General features: G+C 37.6%; 1 protein-coding gene across 5 annotated transcripts in view; it reads left to right on the top strand.

The window, feature by feature from the left end:
* Positions 1-18,737, top strand: part of TBC1D12 (TBC1 domain family member 12) — a 121,570-nt gene that overhangs the window by 58,559 nt on the left and 44,274 nt on the right. For all 5 annotated transcript variants that reach the window (XM_046027745.1, XM_046027746.1, XM_046027747.1 and 2 more), the window contains one exon: positions 15,675-15,790. In XM_046027745.1, coding sequence (XP_045883701.1) covers positions 15,675-15,790 — 116 coding nt within the window. The remainder of the gene's footprint in view (positions 1-15,674; positions 15,791-18,737) is intronic.

An 18,737-nucleotide genomic window follows, 5' to 3' on the forward strand; every position in this document is an offset into this window, starting at 1 on the left:
CACTTATTTAGTTTTTTTTTTTTATATCTTTCATCAGGTTTCATCTTTCTCATGTAGATCTTGTATACTTATCTTGTTAGGTTTACACCTAAGTGTTTCCTTCCTTTGGGTGCTAATATGTAAGTGTGTTTTAAAATTCACATTCCAGGGGCACCTGGGTGGCTCAGTGGATTAAAGCCTCTGCCTTTGGCTCAGGTTGTGATCCCGGGTCCTGGGATAGAGCCCCACATCTGGCTCTCTGCTCAGCGGGAGCCTTCTCCCCCCCTCTTTCTGCCTGCCTCTCTGCCTACTTGTGATCTTTGTCTGTGAAATAAATAAATAAAAATCTTTTAAAAATAAATTAATTAATTTCACATTCCATTTGTCTGTGTATCCTGCAACCTTGCTATAGTCTCTAATTAGTTCCAGAAGTTTGCCTATTCTTTCAGATTTTCTACAGTGATAATCTTGGCATCTGCAAACAAAGACAATTTTTATTTCTTCCTTCCCTATCAGTATACCTTTTATTTACTTTTCTTGTCTCATTGCATGAGCTAGGACTTCCTGTGTAATGTTGACATCAACAGTGGTGGGAGGGGACATCCTTGTGTTGATCTTGATCTTAGCAACAAAACTTTGAGTTACTTACCATCAGATATGATATTAGGTACATATCTGTGTATGTGCATATGTATGTGTATCCCATTATATCTCTGATCATTTCTTTAGGATACATTTGTCTTTTGTCAGTACCACAAAGTCTTTAGGATAAGTTTGTTTTTTTTTTTAACAGTTTATTTGTTTCAAGGATATAGGTCTGTGATTCATCAGGCTTACACAGTACATAGCACTCACCACAACACATACAATCCCCAATGTCTTTGGCTAGGATCCAAATCCTATAAAGAACTTACCAAACTCAACACCCAAAGAACAAATAATCCATTCAAGAAATGGGCAGAAGACATAAACAGACATTTCTCCAAAGAAGACATCCAGATGGCCAATAGACACATGAAAAAATGCTCAGCATCACTGCACATCAGGGAAATACAGACCAAAACCACATTGAAATACCACCTCACACCAGTCAGAATGGCTGGTCAAAATTAACAAGTCAGGAAATTATGCATTGGCAAGACTGTGGAGAAAGGGGAACCCTCCTACACCGTTGGGGGAATGCAGGCTGGTGCAGCCACTCTGGAAAACAGTATAGAGGGTACTCAAAAAGTTGAAAATAGAACTATTACCCTATGATCCAGCAATTGCACTACTAGGGATTTACCCCAAAGATACAAAGGTAGTGATCCAAAGGGGCACCTGCATCCCAATGTTTATAGCAGCAATGTCCACAATAGCCAAACTATGGAAAGAGCCCAGATGTCCTTTGACAGTGAATGGATAAAGAAGAAGTGGTTTATATATACAATGGAATACTACTCAGCCATCAAAAAATTGAAATTGTGCCATTTACAAGGATGTGGGTGGAACTAGAGGGTATTACTCTAAGGAAAATAAGGCAAACAGAAAGACAATTATCATATGATTTTACTCTTATGTGGAATTTAAGAAACAAAACAGAGGATCATCGGGAAGGGAAGGAAAAATAAGACATGAAATTAGAGAGGGAGATAAACCATAAGAGACTCTTAACTGTAGAAACAAACTGAGGGTTGCTGGGGGAGGAATGGGGTAACTGGGTAATGGACATTAAGGAGGACACGTGATGTCATAGCCCTGGGTGTTACATAAGACTGATGAATCCTTGAACTCTACCTCTGAAACTAATAATACACCCTATGTTAATTGAATTTAAATTAAAAAAAAAAAGTTCTTTTCTCCTCCTAGTGCTAGAAGCATGAGGGAATTTTTCTCTAATATTCACTCTAGACCTGGTAAAGTTACTGGAGGTAAAACTCAACAGAAGTATGTGGGACTGGGTCCTCTTGTAGTTTTAGCTCTTAGACCTGTCCACATTATTGTGATCTCAGGGTCCTGGGATCAAGCCCCGCATTGGGCTCTCTGCTCAGCAGGGACCCTGCTTCCCCCTCTCTCTCTGCCTGCCTCTCTGCCTACTTGTGATCTCTGTCTGTCAAATAAATAAAATCAAGAATTTTCATTCAAGATACTGGTCTGTAATTTCCTTTAATATCTTGATCTGATTTTGGTATTGGGATAATGCTGGCATCATTGAATGCATTGAGAATGATTTCTTCCCCCTCTATTCTGAAAGAATTTGTGTAGAATTAGTATTATTTCTTCCTTAAATGTTTGGTAGAACTTGTTACTGTTATCAGAGACAAAATTTCTCAACCTCAATGCTATTGACATTTTAGGCCTTGTAATTATTGTTGCGGGAGACTTTCCTCTGCAATGTAGCATATTTACCAGCATCCCTACCAATTAGATACCAGTAGCCACACTCCACCCCTACCCGGAGTTATGGCAACCAGAAATGTTTCTAGATAGTGCTAGATGTTCCCTGGGGGCCAGAGCTGACCCCAGTTGAGAAGTACTGACATAAACCAAACATGGAGGTTTGTTGTTGCTGAGTAAATTGTTACATATAAGTTTATTAATTTAAATGACATAGGGCCATGAAGTTTTCTGTTTCTTTTTGAGTCCATTTTGGTAGCATTCCTTTCAAGAGTTTTTTATATTTCTCTCTGTTGTTGCATTTATTGGAATAAATTGTTCTTAGTGTTTTCTTATTATCCTTTTTTTTTTTTTAAGATTTTATTTATTTATTTGACAGACAGAGATCACAAGTAGGCAGAGAGGCAAGCAGAGAAAGAGAGAAGGAAGCAGGCTGTCCGCAGAGCAGAGAGCCCGATGCGGGGCTCGATCCCAGAACCCTGGGATCATGACCTGAGCCGAAGGCAGAGGCTTTAACCCACTGAGCCACCCAGGCGCCCCTCTTATTATCCTTTTAATGTTTATTGGATATGTGATATGGATAGAGGTCATCTCTCTTACATTTCTGATTTTAGTAATTTGTCTCTTCTTTCTTGACCAGTTTTACCAGAAGTTTATGAATTGTACTGAATTTTTAAAAAACATACCTTTAGTTTCACTGATTTTTACCTCCTCTCTGTTTCCTATTTTATTTTTGCTTTTTATTGTTTACTTATTTCCTCTTACTTTGGGCTTGTTTTTGCTTTTTTTTAGTTTTTTTTTTTTAAGGTGGATCATTGATTTTAGGCCTTTCATCCTTTTAATATAAGTGTGTTAGAGTATTAAATTTCCCTCTAAACATGCTTTAGCTGTATTCCACAAGTTTCAGTGTTTTCCTTTTTTGCTCCATTTCAAGTTGTTTTTTTCTTTTTCTTTGTTATTTCTTTTACTAATGTTTATTTGGAAGTGTGTCATTTTAACTTTCAAATATTTCAGAATTTGCCAGATAAGTTTCTGTAAATAATTTCCAATTTAATTTTGTTACGGTTCATATAATATACATTATACAATTTCAGTCTTTTTCAATTTGAGATTTATTTTCTGTGTCAGACATAGCTTGTCTTAGTGAATATTCCTTGTGCCCTTGAAAAAATTGTGCATTCTATAGATGTTGAGGAGGAGTTATATAAACGTTGATTAGGTCTTGTTAGAAGATAGTGTTGTTCAAGTCCTGTATAATTTTGCTGACTTTCTGTTTATTCTATGAATTAATGAAAGAGGAATAATGAAATCTGCACTGCAATCTACTTGGGTGTTTCTCCTTTTCCTACATGTGTTTTGAAGCTTGTTTTTGTTTTCTTGATGAATCAGCCTATGAAGTTATTGTCTGACTTAAAGTTAGCCACTGCACCTTGCTTTCAGTTACTGGTTGCATGATGATTTGTTTTTCTTTTATTTTCCTTTTTATTCATCTTTATATTTAAAGTGGGTTTCTTACGTAACATATATTTGAATCTTTTGTATGCCATCTGATATGATGAGCTTTTTATAAATGAGTGTCATTTAATGTCATTATTGATGTGACTTATTTTAAATTTACCATCTTGCTATTTCTTTTCAAATTGTCCCATCTGGTCTTTGTTTCTTTTTTTTTTCTCTTTTCCTGCCATCTTTTGGAATAAGTGAGTATTTTTCGTAGTCCATTTTATTTCCATTATTAGCCTATTAGATAACCTTTTAGTTTTTCAGTGGTTGGCTTGACCAACAGTTCTCAAGTGTTTTAGTTTCACAACTCTTGGATTTGTAGTTATTAATGACTTCAGAGACTTTTTGCTTAAGGTGATAATCAGTTACTACTATACCCAGAGTTAAAACTGAAATATTGAGATATTTATTAATTCATTTTAAAATAATGGTAGTCAAGTCATTGCATGTTAACATAAGTAACATTTATTGTAACTCTATTTTAACACGTATTTTTAAAAAACTGGTAGAAAGAGTGGCATTGTTTTACTTTTTCTTATCTCTCTGAAGTCTGGCTTAATAAAAGAAGGCTAGATTATATCTCTACTTCTGCTTTCAGTTTCTTGCTATATGTTGTTTTGGTATACATCTGTGAAGAAAATCTGGCCTCAGAGAGATATGCAGACAGTATTTGAAAACAAAATTCAGCCGAGTGATTGTGAAGATCTAATTGGCCTTTTTAGCGATTTATGAATTGCGTAGTATCCCATTCAGCAAGCAGAGGGAAGCTCTGAGGTGCTGTACAAAATGGAAGGTTTTTATAGGAAGGAAGGTGGGTCAAGAAATTCTGTGTCAAACGAATAAATAAAATATTTAAAAATATCGAAGAAATGTAGTCTCTAAATAAGGTAAAGGTGTTAAAACTAAAAAACTAAAAAAAAGTTTTTAAAACTAAAAAAAAGAAATTACTAGCAAAAGAAAAGAAAGGGTGGTTTCAGGCAAAGTTGCCCCTTTTTAGGGAAAACCCTTTAAAGGGGTCTTATGATGCGTATTACTTCGTCTTCCTTTGTGGAGAGAGGGGGTAAGGATGGAAAGGGCCCACGTGACAGATTACCTCATTGGTGCTGAGCAGAAAATTCCTGACTGACTGATTAATAAGACCACATTTCTGGGGCAGGTTGAAGCCGCAGTTAGGTTAGGTATCAAGCCTTTGTGTGTTCTAAGTGACTCCATTTTGGGCCTGTGGTTTTCTTTTTAACAATTGTGAAGGGAAGAGCATTTTTTTTTTTTTTTTTTTTTTTTTTTGGGAAGAGCATTTTAATAGCCTTTTCAGATATTTGTGGCTCTTCTTCTTTGGTACACTCAAACTCATCAAGTGGTAGTTTTTCTTAAAGGTAAGTTATATTGTGGAATCTGAAAATAAATAACTCTGTTATATTAAAATCCACTGGTCTCTCTTGCACTTTGAGTGGATGTTTTTACCCCTGTGCGGTTTCATATTATACATTGATCATTTGGAAAATACTGGTTTACCATATTGCAGATCATTTAAATGTTGTAATATTTTATTATAGACTACTTAAAAATTGCAGTAATATCACCACTGGTTTATTCTGAATAACTCATTGGAAACTCTCAAACATGTGGCATTTATAAGTTGTTTTTTTTTTTTTTTTAAAGATTTATTTATTTGACAGATAGAGGTTACAAGTAGGCAGAGAGGCAGGCAGAGAGAGAGAGAGGAGGAAGCAGGCTCCCAGCCAAGCAGAGAGCCTGATGCGGGGCTCGATCCCAGGACCCTGGGATCATGACCTGAGCCGAAGGCAGAGGCTTTAACCTACTGAGCTACCCAGGCGCCCCGGCATTTATAAGTTTTGCAGCATTTCAATTTCACTTGAAAGGTTGACTTTTATTATTGACAATAATTACTTTCAGTTGTTTTCCTTGAAATCACTAGCTCACTTCATCCTTTTTGTTTTAATAAACCTTATATTCGAATAACTTTGGATGTATAGAAGAGTTGAGAACAATGTATAATTCCTGTATAATCTTTCATTTTTTTCATTAATGCTGATATTACCTGCATTATTCTGGACTTTTGTCAAAACTAAGAAGTTTACAGTTGACACTGGTACATTGCTGTTAATTAAACCCCAGACTTCATTTGGATTTCCAAATGAACCAGTTTTTCCACTTATGTCCTTTTACTGTTCCAGGATCCCATCCAGAATACCGCATTGTATTATCATGTTTCTTTTTCTCTCTGGCCTTTGACAGTTTCTTAATCTTTCCTTGTTTTTATGACCTTAACAATTTTGAGTAGTACTACTCAGGTATTTTCCAGCATGTTCCTTAAAAAAAAAAAAAACCTACTATTTTCTCTCTACCCTCAGTATTTATGACACCAACTATAGGGTTCCCCTCCCCACCCCAGTCGGGTGTCCTACAATTGAATTCAGTTTTGACACTGTTTACGTGGAGTCAGTGTCAGATACCACAGCTTAAGAACTCAGTCCTACAAGACTACCCCCCACTTCAGAAGCCAAGTCCAGGTCCAGGCTTCTAGTGCTTCTGACCATCCAGCTATAAATTGGAGATTCCCATGATTCCCTCCTTGGGTTTGATAATTTGCTAGAATGAATCACAGAACTCAGGAAAATGGTTTACTTATTAGATTTAGATTGCCAGTTTGTGAAAGGTTAAAACTCATGAAAAATCAGATGAAAGAGATACATAGAGCAAAGTATATGGAAGGGGCATAGAGTGTCAATAACTTCATGTGCACATCCTCCTGTGTGTTCACCAACCCAAAAGCCCTCTGAATTGTTTGTTAGAGTTTTTTTATGGAGGCTTCATTATATAGGCATAAGTGATTGAATCACTGGTCATTAGTGATTAACTCAACTGCCAGCACCTCTCACCTCTACAGAAGTCAGGGGTTGGGCTGAAAGTTCCAACCCTCTCATTATACCATTCATTCCCCTGATACCCAGCCCCCATCCTGAGGATATCCAGGAGACTTCCAGCTACCCATCAATCTCATTAGCATACCAAAAAACCACTTAATTCAGAGAATTCAAGGGTTTTAGGATCTGTGCCAGGAAACAGACCAAATATATATACTTACATGTCAGTTCTTCAGTTTGGGTTTGTTTGATGATTTCCTCATGATGTAACTGGGGTTATATTTTTTGGAGGAATACCATAGAGATGAAGTAGCTACTTCTTACAAATTTGAGAAAATAACCTGCCAGATACTCAAGTCTGAATAAGTATAGTTTGCTATCAGTTTTTTTTTTTAATTAAAAATGGTGCCCATAATAAAAAAGATTCATCCTGTTCACCACTCAAATAATTGCATAGGTGCTTTTTCTCTAGACAACCATTGTACTTTGGTGTGCAGCAGAAGTTACTTATGTATACATTTCATTTTATCACATAAAATTTTTTTTAAGATTTTATTTATTTATTTATTTATTTATTTGACAGAGATCACAAGTAGGCAGAGAGGCAGGCAGAGAGAGAGGGGGAAGCAGGCTCCCTGCTGAGCAGAGAGCCCGAAGCGGGGCTCGATCCCAGGACCCTGAGATCATGACCTGAGCTGAAGGCAGAGGCTTAACCCACTGAGCCACCCAGGTGCCCCTATCACATAAAATATTAAAGAGATGTTTATCATAAGTTGAGATTTAATATAATTAGTAATATTTACTGTTTAATCATAGACATTCTTAAGTGAAACTGACCAGACCTCCCCCATTCCCTTTTTGTTTCTTAACTGTGAGTAAGTACATGCCACGATGAATCCAGTGATTAGTGGGGTGCCTGGGTGGCTCTGTGGGTTAAGCCTCTGCCCTCGGCTCAGGTCATGATCTCAGGGTCCTGGGATTGAGCCCCGCATCGGGCTGTCTGCTCAGTGGGGACCCCGTTTCTCTCTCTCTGCCTGCCTTTCTGACTCCTCGTGATATCTCTCTCACTCTCTCTCTCTGTCAAATAAAGAAATAAGTAAATCTTAAAAAATAAAAAAATACTGGGGTACCTGGGTGGCTCAGTGGGTTAAAGCATCTGCCTTCGGCTCAGGTCATGATCCCAGGGACCTGGGTTTGAGCCCCACGTCAGGCTCTCTGCTCAGCGGGGAGCCTGCTTCCTCCTCTTTCTGCCTGCCTCTCTACCTACTTGTCATCTCTGTCAAAATAAATAAATAAAATCTTTAAAAAAAAATACAGTGATTAGTAGTACAGTTGGAGTCTGCCTTGATTTGTGCTAGAGTAACAACGGTTTTATGTAACGTTGCTGTAGCACCAGGAGAGCCAATGTTAATACCTTGACAAAGACAAACTATTATGAATATAGTTTTGACTTTGCAGGCCCAATGAAAGCGTCTCAGGGATACTATTGAGAACTGCTACAGTAGGACTTACGATACTTTAAGCCCCGTGTGGGGCTTGAACTCATGATCTTGAGATCAAGGCCTGAGCTGAAATCAAGATTTGGAGACTTGGGGCACCTGGGTGGCTCAATGGGTTAAGCCGCTGCCTTCAGCTCAGGTCATGATCTCAGGGTCCTGGGATCGAGTCCTGCATCGGGCTCTCTGCTCAGCAGGGAGCCTGCTTCCCTCTTTCTCTGCCTGCCTCTCTGTCTACTTGTGATCTCTCTCTCTGTCCAATAAAAAAATAATAATAAAAAATCTTAAAAAAAAAAAAAAGATTTGGATACTTAACTGAGCCACTCAAGTGCCCCAAAGATAAGGTGCTTCTGATTCTACTTATTATCTTCCTATGAGAAATTTTGTCCCAAGCCATAAATTTCCAAATGCATTACTTTTTTTTCTTTAATTGTATAAGGTATAAAATTATCATCTCTATGGCAAAGTCTCTTACTATGTTGTTTTTTAAGGTAATGTGTAAAGTCTCTTTGTGAGAGTTTGCAATCAATCAGATGGATATACCTCCTGGAATCGTTACTTACTTTACATTCAGTTTCTTCCTTTCCTACTCCAGTCAAGCAAACAACAACAACCCCCCCCCCAATCAACAAGTGACCTTCCATACTTAGCATTGATTGAGATAATTTCAAGATAATGTGTCTTCTCCAAATAAGTAATTTGCTGTTCAAAATTAACAGAGAGAAAGCACCCATAATATGAGAGATGCTATTAGCAAATGGGCTACATCTTCTCTGAGAGATTATTTTGGGGAAAAACATCTTTTCTTTTTATGTATATAGAGTATCTCTTTACCTTCAAATTGTAAGACATTTTTTCTACTTTACTCTTATGGAGATAACAACAATTACCTACCATCTTTTGACCAGGGTTAGAAAGATCGACTGATGCAAATTTTTTATAGTAGCAGAATTATAGAATATTACAGAACATAAATTATTCTACACTTATTTGCCTGCCTGCCCTTAACATTGGTTTCATCTACTATTCTAGTTATCTCAATTAAACATATTTCACAGGACAGAATATTTTGAATGAAAAACAAGAATAAATTACAGAAGCAATAAGTAGGCTTCGTTACAACATCCCATAGAAATACATGCCATATGTTAAATACTTCTTATATTTGGCAGGTGGATTCTAGTTACTCATAAAATAGGTCAGTTAAAACAGCTTTGTTGGCAAAATGTGAGGCAGAATCTTACAGTATTTTCAGACGGTGAATGTGCTGTACCTAGCATTATTTACTGATTTCCTTGGACTGTGATATTTCCAGTTGCTTTTTAATATTGTAATATTTTTTTAAAACCTATCAAATTATTAGTGTTTAGCTCATTATTAAACTTCTGTTGAAGAAATACATGGGGGATTTTTATGACATGATAATACACATGGAATTAAAGTGAATTCCGCCCATGAGATGTTATTTGTTACATTTTTAAATGAAATCTTATGTGTTTCAACTACTTCTCTCTAACTTGAGCCCTCTGATCTCCCTACTGCCCCTGACTCAAGAGTTTCTTGAGTCATGCGATTGGCCTCAGCTACAGACCCTGACTGACTTATTGATAAGGCTTATTTCTCAGGTCATTGTGATACTTGTGGAATGAGATATTTACTGAGAACTTTCAGGAAGGATTTTTTCCTTCTCTTTTGTGAGAGTTACTAGAAGAGCAGCTGGAGGATCATTGAAAGTTGATTAAGGATGTGACAACTCACACTGCTGCAGTCATTTCTCTCAGTAGCAAGCCAGCCTCCAGATGAAGCCCACACGTGGAGGAAGATATGGCTGAGAGACTGGTAGAGAAGTGGAGTCCTTGACTAAGGCTGTGAACCTCTTGGTCAAAGACCAAAGTTAGCTGAGTGTATGGAATATTCAGTCCTATGACCTGATAAATTCACCTAAAACTGTTCGAGTTGGCCTTTTGTTATGTATTATTAAAAAAAAAACAAACCCAAACTAATAGATACAATGTTGTGACCAATTTTGGAAGTACTGGTACTTAATATTTTACTATTTCTAACATAATTTGTAATTCTAATCACATTAGAGTAGCAACTTTAATTCAGCAAATATTTTAGTCATTTCAGATATATTAATCTATATTATTTTCATATAAGGGTGGATTGATGCTATTTTTTTTAGCTTTTCTTGTTCATATTACCCTCAAGAAACTCAAAGCATTTTTATGCTAAGGATCTATGATTGGAATTGCAGGAAATACAATTCATTTCTTGTGAAAAATACCCGAATGACATGTATAAACCCATTGGTAAGGTAGACACATAAATAATATTTAGGTGCCTCATTTTGTGTCACCTTTTATATTAAATGTATACTTACTCAGTTCATTTTTTTTTTTAAGATTTTATTTATTTAATTGACAGAGCGGGAGCACAAGCAGAGGGAGTAGGAGAGGGAGAAGGAGGCTTCCCACTGAGCAGGGAGCCCGATGCGGGGCTCGGTTCTAGGTCCCTGGGATCATGACCTGAGCCAAAGGCAGATGCTTAACAACTGAGCCACTCAGGTGCCCCTTCAGTTAATTTTTAGTAAAAAACTACTTTCATCAAAGCTAGGCTTTGATGACTGGCATACTCAGTAGAACATGCAACTCTTGATCTTGGAGTCATGGGTTCAGACCTCACAATGGGTGTAGAGCCTACTTAAAAACCTACCTTGGGGCACCTTTTCTGGTCATGGTCCTGGGATCTAGCACCATATCAGGCTCTCTGCTCAGCGGGGAGCCTGCTTCTATTCGTGATCTCTGTCTGTCAAATAAACAAAATCTTTAAAAAGTAAAAGAAATACAAGCAATTGGGGCACCTGGGTGGCTCAGTGGGTTAAAGCCTCTGCCTTTGTCTCAGGTCATGATCTCAGGGTTCCGGGATTGAGCCCCGCATCGGGCCCTCTGCTCAGCAGGGAGCCTGCTTCCCCCTCTCTCTCTGCCTGCCTCTCTGCCTACTTGTGATCTCTGCCTGTCAAATAAATAAACAAAATCTTTAAAAAAAAAAAGAAATATAAGCAGTCATTGAACATGTAAATTGACATTCAACTTAACTAATTACAACAGTGCAGAATTTTTTCAAATTTCATTTTCTGTCTTTATAACTCACAAAATGATTCATCCCATGATTCATCTTTAGTGTTTATAAGAAAATAAGAACAAAATCTGTTTTTTTAAAGATTTATTCGTTTTAGAGACAAAGGGAGCATCGGGTTGGGGTGGGGGAGAGGGACAGGGAGAGAGAGAATCTCAAGCGGGCTCCCTGCTGAGCACGGAGCCCGACCTGGGGCTTCATCCCAGGACCCTGAAATCATCGACTGAGCGGAAACTAAGAGTCAGTCCTTCAACGGATTACACCACCCAGGTGCCCCGAGAAAATGAGAATTTAGAAACAAATCAGTATTCTTTATTCAGTGTCTTTGACAGTTGTTTGACATATTACTGGTGAAGTAAGCCATTGTTCAAAATAAAGTTAATTTTGAAAAAAACAAACAAACAAAAAAACCTACCTTTTTTTTTGTCGTCTTAATCTAGACTTTTTTTTAAGATTTTATTTATTTATTTATTTATTTATTTATTTATTTATTTGACAGACAGAGATCACAGGCAGGCAGAGAGGCAGCCAGAGAGAGAGAGAGGAAGGGAAGCAGGCTCCCCACTGAGCAGAGAGCCCGATACGGGGCTCGATCCCAGGACCCTGGGACCACGACCTGGGCCGAAGGCAGAGGCTTTAACCCACTGAGCCACTCAGGTGCCCCTTAATCTAGACTTTTAATGGCCCTCCATTTTGTTCATGTATTCCAAATATTTTAATCAATGGAAGATTCTATAATTTAGCTTACATGTGTCCAACCTTATTTCCTGTCCTTTTTCATGTTCAGTGAGATTAAAGTGTTGCCTCATCCATGCCTTTGTTTGCGCCCCCCCCCCCAACTTGTTCTTTCCTATTCTTTCTGCCTGTGGAATTAATACCCATCATTTCTGCCACAGTTCTGATCCTGCCTCTTCAGTAAAATCTTTGTCACTTATCTACCATGAATGTAAGTGATCTCTCTTACAAAATACTTTATTTCTTCTTGTAAGAAAATTCAAATAATACTGAATATGTTAAAGTAAAACAAGTGCCCTTCATTCTTAGTCCAGTCCTCCAGAGGAAAACCTCTTAATAGTTCAGATTCCTCTCTGTTTTTCTACGTGTATTTAAGCGTATGTGACATACTTGGTTATTACTCCTTTTGACTACCATATTGGAGAGCACAGTTCTAGAGGTTTAACCATATTTAAGTTTGGTTTTTTTCTTTTGGCAAGAATATGTCAAGAATGGTATTATGTACTTCACGCTGCCTCGTAACAGGAAATATCATCTGGTGGTCTTTTCTTGTGATGTTCAGTTGGATCAGTGTATTGTTAGCCTGATCTACCCGTTTTAAAGATCCCCATTATTCTGTCACCGAATGATTTTATCTATTTCATTTTTTTAAATTGTCATAGATACCTGCTTGACTGTTAATATAATAAAGTAATAGATTGTTAAAAGGCCAGGCTCTGGAGCTACATTGTCTACCATTTATGACCTTCAGCAAGTGACTGCATATCTTTGTGCCTAAGGTTCCTCTACTGTGAGTTAGGTGCCTCACGGGATTTTTTCAAGGATCAAATGTGTTAAATGTTTAAAACAGTGCATGGTACTGTTTTAAGTATATACATGGTATATCAGTAAATATTGTTAATATATTGATTTAGAAATGCTATTTTGCTATCTGTGCATTGGCATTTATTTGCATGGAAAATGCTTTATTGGATAATATTCATTGTATTCTGTCTGGCAGTGAGACCAGGTCACATTGTAGGAAAACAAAGTGCCATTTAAATAAATAAAAAACAAAACAAAACCAGAAAACCTCTCATATGTATCTTGCATCTATGATTTTTTAAAAGATTTTATTTATTTATTTGGCAGAGTGAGAGAGAAAGTATGTGTGTGTGTGCACAAGCAGGGGGATCAGGAGAGGGAGAAGCAGGCTCCCACTGAGCAGGGAGCATGATGCAGGGCTCCATCTGAGGACCAAGGGGTCATGACTTGAGCCAAACATAGTCGCTTAACAACTAAGCCACCCAGGGGCCCGGCATCTATGATTTTTTTTTTAAATATTTTATTTATTCATTTGACAGACAGAGATCACAAGTAGGCAGAGAGGCAGGCAGAGAGGTGGGGGGGTGGGGTGGGAAACAGGCTCCCTGCTGAGCAGAGAGCCCAATGCGGGGCTCAATCCTAGGACCCTAGGGTCATGACCCGAGCCAAAGGCAGAGGCTTTAACCCACTGAGCCACCCAGGTGCCCCTGCATCTATGATTTTTTTTTTTTTTTTTTTTTTTTTTAATATTTTATTTATTTAACAGACAGAAATCACAACTAGGCAGAGAGACAGGCAGAGAGAGAGGAGGAAGCAGGCTCCCTGCAGGGCAGAGAGCCCGATGTGGGGCTCGATCCCAGGACCCCGGGATCATGACCTGAGCCGAAGGCAGAGGCTTTAACCCACTGAGCCACCCAGGTGCCCCTCATCTATGATTTTTAATAAGAAAAACATTAGCAGAAAAGGGGATTTGTTACCTTTGAGTTTGTAATGAAGAAAAAAGGCATTGATCATAATTACACATATATCCTAGATTGTTAGGAAAGAAAATTATGATAAAGAAATGAGTGACCTTTTGACTCAAAAAGTCTCAAAAGCTGTATAGCTCTTTGGGATGGGAGTTAGTATAAATGGGCATACACAGTCTTAAAATAACTTGAGCAAGAAGACTCAAAAAATCCAGTGCAGTTTTCCTTAAAAAGTAATTATCTCAAATTAGAAGATTAAACCTCAACAAGACCATCAAATTTTTAACAGGGATAGAACCATGAATTTATTATTTTACAACCGTTTGATTCAGTAGGGTGAAATAGTCTTTGAGTTGGAAAAGGTAAAAATAATATAAAAAGAATTACAGGTCATGGTAGGAAAGCAGCTAGTAAGTGAAGCACTTGATCACTTTAAGTGCATTTCATTTTCTTCATTTAAATTAATGTCTCTGGGGCACCTGGGTGGCTCAGTGGGTTAAGCCTCTGCCTTCAGCTCAGGTCGTGATCCCAGGGTCCTGGGATTGAGACCCGCATCGGGCTTTCTGCTCAGCAAGGAGCCTGCTTCCCCCTCTCTCTCTGCCTGCCTCTCTGCCTACTTGTGGTCTCTTTGTCAAATAAATAAATAAAATCTTAAAAAAAATTAATATCTTCTGTAGTGGCCAGCAGACTTGCAAATCTACCCATGAAATTGTATAATCTTTAAGAATTTCTTCTTTTTTTTTTTAAGATTTTATTTTATTTATTTGAGGGAGGGCATGTGTGAGCATGGGTAGGAGCAGTGGGGAGGGAAAGAAACCCAGGCAGACTCCCAATGAGTACAGAGCCTCACGACTCAGGATCCCAAGACCATGATCTGAGCTGAAACCGAGTCAGACAGACACTTAACTGAGTCACCGAGGTGCCCCTTTGAGATTTTCATGAAAAGTATATTTGTTACCTAGGTATGACTAAATCTAGATTAATTTTTTTAAGGGAAAATGTGGGTTCTGGAAACTATAAGCCCACAACTTGTTATTGATCTTTGTTAAATTTCTGGAAATAATTTCAGTAGAAGTCTGTGAACATTTGTGAAAAAAATGCTCATCTGTAGAAATTTAAAGGTATCCACCAAGAACATACTGTGCCAAATTAACTTCATTTCTTTTGATAGGATTATCTGTTCAGATGAATTAGAAAAATGCGGTAATAATAGTTTCTTAATTTTAGTAGTGTATTTGACAATCTTTTGCCATATTTTTGGATAAGAAATGATGGTGAATTATTGTTTACATTTAGAGGAAACAGGCAGATTTATTGTATTTAGATTTAAAGTAGGCCAAAATTGAAAACCAGCATTTTGATTACGGGTTTATTGTTACTCTTGGGAGAGATCTTCAAGGCATTACAATAGGATTATGCCTGTATCAACATTTTCATTATTGATCTGACTGAAGGGTTAGAAGTAGGTTTATCTGCTTGTAGATTCAAAGCTGGACTTGGATAGCTGATACCGTAGAAGGCAACTCCCTAAAACCTTGACTCATTAATGTAGTGCATTTGTATCTTCCTCTTCTCTTAACATATTTTGCTACTTTATATATAATATAAATTCATGATTTAGATTGCTTCAGGGAAAAAAAGTGACTTCTTTTTTTTCCGCCTCATAGTTTTACCAAATTAATGTATTTTGTATCTTTTATTATAGTGTAATATCCTTAATGATACAGATTTAATAATACAAACTGAAAATTGGAAAAGATTCTACATAAAGTGTGTTTTTATCTGTCTAGGAATATGAAGCACGAACTGGGAGGACCTGTAAACCACCACCTCAGTCTTCAAGACGTAAGAATTTTGAATTTGAGCCACTTTCTACCACTGCCCTGATTCTTGAGGATCGACCATCGTAAGTATTCTGGTTGTCATCAGGTACACTGATTATATTTTAAACTTCAATTTAATTTAAACATATTGAGAAATTAATATAGAAATGGCTTTTTTTTTTTTAAAGAAAATTTTAAAAATCTCAGTCATGTATCCTAAAACTAACAGGGAAGAATATATTATTGATGTCCAGACTTTATACATAGTTTCTTGAAGTATCTCTGAGCCACTTTATGATACATAAAATCTTTGCTTTTTTCATATCTATTCTTATTTCAACCCTTCCTGCCTTGTCTTAACAAGATGAGGCAATTATTTTTCCTTTCTTGGCATTTAATGTATACTTAAGATGTATTTGTCCTTGCCTTTTGGACAGATTTTGAAATTGTAACTTGAAATAATAACTACTGACTGTCAGCTAGTTGGTTTACTCTTATAAATAAGAGAATATATTCTCTTTTTTTTTAAAGATTTTATTTATTTATTTGAGAGAGTGAGAGAGAGCATGAGAGGGGAGAGGTCAGAGGGAGAAGCAAACTCCCTGTTGAGCAGGAATTCTGACATGGGACTCGATCCTAGAACTCCAGGATCATGATCTGAGCTCAAGGCAGTTGCTTAACCAACTGAGCTACCCAGGCACCCTCTTTTTTTTTTTTTTTTTTAAAGATTTTATTTGAGAGAGAGAGAGTATGAGTGAGGGAGGGAAGAGCAGAGGAAGAGGGAGAAGCAGACTTCCCACTGAGCAGGGAGCCCCACGTGGGGCTTGATCTCTGGAATCATGACTTGAGCCAAAGGCAGATGGTTAAAAAGCTGAGCCCCCCAGGTACTCCAGGAATATATTCTTGATACCAGTAAAACATTTTAATTTCTTCCCTTTGCTTTCCCTGCCCTCCCCATCTCAGCCTTGCACAAAGTTGGTGTTCTTCAAAATACTGTCTTTGGTTTGTTATTAAACAAAAGACCCCTTCCCTAAAGCAAGACCCCTTGGTTTTTAACTTCTTTAACCCTTCTTGGGCTCTCTGGATCTATTCTTTTTCATCTTTTAGACTTCTCTTTCCTTCCAGAGTAAAAATTCCTAACCTGTTTTGTCATTTTCTTCATCTGTAGCTTTTTCCACCCGTTATCAACATAATAAAAGAATCCAGAGCCAAACAGGCAGAGGTTGAATTGAATATATTTGTTTTTTTAGACTTTATTTGACAGAGATCACAAGTAGGCAGAGAGGCAGGCAGAGAGAGAGAGGAAGGGAAGCAGGCTCTCCGCCGAGCAGAGCCTCATATGGGACTCGATCCCAGAACCCTGAGATCATGACCTGAGCCGAAGGCAGAGGCTTTGACCCACTGAGCCACCCAGGCGCCCCTGAATTGAATATTTTTTAGACGTTGTGAGAGAAGAAAGGTTGCACATAAGTATACATATATATTTTATTCTTGTTGCATTCCTTCACACTAAAGAATTGTGATCATGACACTCCTTTTAAAAGACTTGGTAAACATGTTCATATTCATTTTTCCATTGCTTAAAAAAAAAAAAAAGAGATTCTCAGAAATTTAGCTATGAGAACATGTCAGTTTTATTTAAGTCTTATTGCCAGGGGGGCGCCTGGGTGGCTCAGTGGATTAAGCTGCTGCCTTCGGCTCAGGTCATGATCTCAGGGTCCTGGGATCGAGCCCCGCATCGGGTTCTCTGCTCTGCGGACAGCCTGCTTCCTCCTCTCTCTCTGCCTGCCTCTCTGCCTACTTGTGATCTCTCTCTCTGTCAAATAAATAAAATCTTTAAAAAAAAAAAAATCTTATTGCCAGGGAGGGGAATAAACCAGGTCAATTCAGAGTGCTTCAATAAGCCAAAAAAGAATGCCTGGTTAAAGACCTTCAGACTCTGGCAGACAGTCGGCTGAGCAGGTAGACAACAAAGTTCCCAGAAGAGTTTTCTTGTTGAAATTTATCCAAAATGGATTAAGCTATTTATCAGGACTGTTCATTTCTTCCCAGGAATTCATAAAAATTTTATGCAAAAGGTTCTGTTCTAAACATTATTTGGGGCATACTTTTCTTTACGCCATATTTTATTCTATAACTGCGTAACTGGGACTATTTAAGTCCCACCTTTGTACCTTTGCTCATTTATTGCCCTCACTTGGGATGCACTTATCTTATTTCCGCTTCTCACCTCCTAATCCTTTAAGGACTAGGCTTTATCTTTGCCATCCAGTCAAGTCTTTGACTTCAACCTTTAGTGATTCTTGCTTCTCTTAGATTTTTCTTGTAATGCATATAAGCAGTTCCATAAAATTGGAACTTGAAATAGTACACTAGACATAGTAAATAAGATCTCAGTGTACCAAAAATGTATAAAACAATGGAAAGAATGATTTTCTTTTCACACTACTATCTGAAAATTAATATGGGAATTATAATAAATATTACAGCTTCTATGCTGTTTCTGTATGATTTTATTCATCTGTAACAAACAGATTCAACTTGATAGCAACTGTTCCCCCCAGTTCTGAGATGCTGCAATTTAATTAAAAATTTTATTCACCTTTCTAAAATTGGAGGGGTCTTTTTTGGGTAAGTGATTTATATAATTTACCATTTATGTAACTAAAGCCAATAAACAAAAGCTTTAGTATATGGGACTGCCTGATCATCGATCCCTCTTCTACTTCAACAATTAAAAAATAGATCTAAAGAACCCATGAGGATGAAAACTTTGACTTGATTAACAAAAAAAACCAGATGAGGATGCATAGATGCAACTTGTATATTAAATGGCACTCCAGGGTGCCTGGGTGGCTCAGTTGGTTAAGCTTCTGACTTTTGATTTTAGCTCAGGTCATGATCTCAGGATCATGAGATTGAGCCCCACTTTGGGCTCCACACTGAGCCTGGTCTGCTTGAGATTCTCTCTCCTCTCCCTCTGTCCCTCCCTCCATCTGCGGTCTCTCTTTCTAAAATAAACAGACTTTT

The sequence above is a fragment of the Meles meles genome, chromosome 13 (assembly GCF_922984935.1).
Source record: "Meles meles chromosome 13, mMelMel3.1 paternal haplotype, whole genome shotgun sequence".
Taxonomy (NCBI): domain Eukaryota; kingdom Metazoa; phylum Chordata; class Mammalia; order Carnivora; family Mustelidae; genus Meles; species Meles meles.